Source organism: Salpingoeca rosetta (genome assembly GCF_000188695.1).
Source record: "Salpingoeca rosetta unplaced genomic scaffold supercont1.15, whole genome shotgun sequence".
Lineage (NCBI taxonomy): Eukaryota > Choanoflagellata > Craspedida > Salpingoecidae > Salpingoeca > Salpingoeca rosetta.
Genome location: NW_004754919.1, coordinates 665,986 through 667,228, shown reverse-complemented (window position 1 = coordinate 667,228; position 1,243 = coordinate 665,986). Strand labels below are relative to the sequence as shown.

Here is a 1,243-nt window from a genome sequence, read left to right as displayed (position 1 = left end):
CGTCGTCAGTCCAACAGCAACTTCGGACCCACTGCAGCAAACTCCGTGTCCTTCGTGTACTGCAGCCGGTCCAGGGCGCGGCGGATGGCAGCAGCGACGAGCGCGAAATTCTCGTCATCGTCCTCCAGCTTGAAGTCGCCGTGCATCCCCGCAATGTTGACGGGGATGGCCTGCATGCACATGCGCGCAGCTGCTGGTGGCTCTGCAGAATCTTGCTTGGCAGTGATGCTGTCGCTGTCGTTGCCGCTGCTCTGGCTCGTGCTGTGAACACCACCATCACCACCACCACCAACATCGCTCGCCTCCTCCCCAGACTGAACATCATCACTACCACTGTCGTTGCTGCTGGCGGTGCTGCGCTCACTGCAAGTGCTTGAGTTGACATCGTTGCTGTTGGCGGTGCTGTGCTCACTGCAAGTACTGGTGTTGGTGTCACTGGCGTGTGCAGAGGCAGCGCGTTCGTGGGCGTCATGCACACGTTCACCACCGTCTTCGCCCTCATCGAAGAAGCGGTGCATGTAGAAGTTGAGGTCGTATGAACCACCATCTAACATGACGGCGTCGCAGTACGCCTCCATGAGCTCGCTGGTGCACTCTTCTGCCAGCGCAGCCGCCTGCTCACGTGTGACACCTGTGACGGTCAGCACGGTGGGTGATGTCTGCAGGGTGCAGGTGATGTTGCTGGGGTCGCTCTGCGCAATGCGCGCCAAAACGGGCGGGCGCCGCACGCAATACTGTCCGCTCCCATGCTCAACGGTGTTGTCGTCGCTGATTTTGTCGAAGGAGAGAACGTGTGTTGTCGAGCTCGTTTGGTGATGCATGCACCTGGTGCGCACACCCTCTCCGTAGGCAACAAACATGCCGCGATTTGGGTGCTTTGGGCTGCTGCTTGCCATGCTTGTGCTGTTTGCTGTGCTTGTGCTTGCTGCGTCGCCTGCATCTTTGCCCATGTCGTCGTGGTGTTGAGTTTGGGGAGGGCTACGCTGGGCCGGGACGGCGTCGCCTGCTTGTGTCTGGTGTTGTTGTTCTTCGTGCATGCTGCTGTTGTTGGCTGTGTTGACGTGTGTGTGTGTGTGCTTGCGTGCTTGCGTGTGTATACGTGTGTGTGTTTGTGTGTGTATGTGTGTGTGTGTGTGTGTGTGTGTGTGAGTCATCCATTGCCCGACAAAGGTTTGCGTAGCCATGTCCTGGTAGTTTTTTTATTTTGTGTTGGTGAGGCTGAAATGTGAGGGGGGCCAGATAG

At 57.9% G+C, this 1,243-nt stretch overlaps 1 protein-coding gene across 1 annotated transcript; it reads right to left on the bottom strand.

Annotated features, from left to right (window-relative positions):
- Positions 1–5: 5 nt before the first annotated feature.
- On the bottom strand, positions 6–1,148 carry PTSG_05940 (uncharacterized protein; the record flags this gene model as incomplete). Its single annotated transcript, XM_004992775.1, has 1 exon — positions 6–1,148. Exon 1 carries the CDS (start codon positions 1,035–1,037, stop codon positions 6–8), a length of 1,032 nt encoding a protein of 343 aa, XP_004992832.1. The 5' UTR covers positions 1,038–1,148.
- Positions 1,149–1,243: the final 95 nt, after the last annotated feature.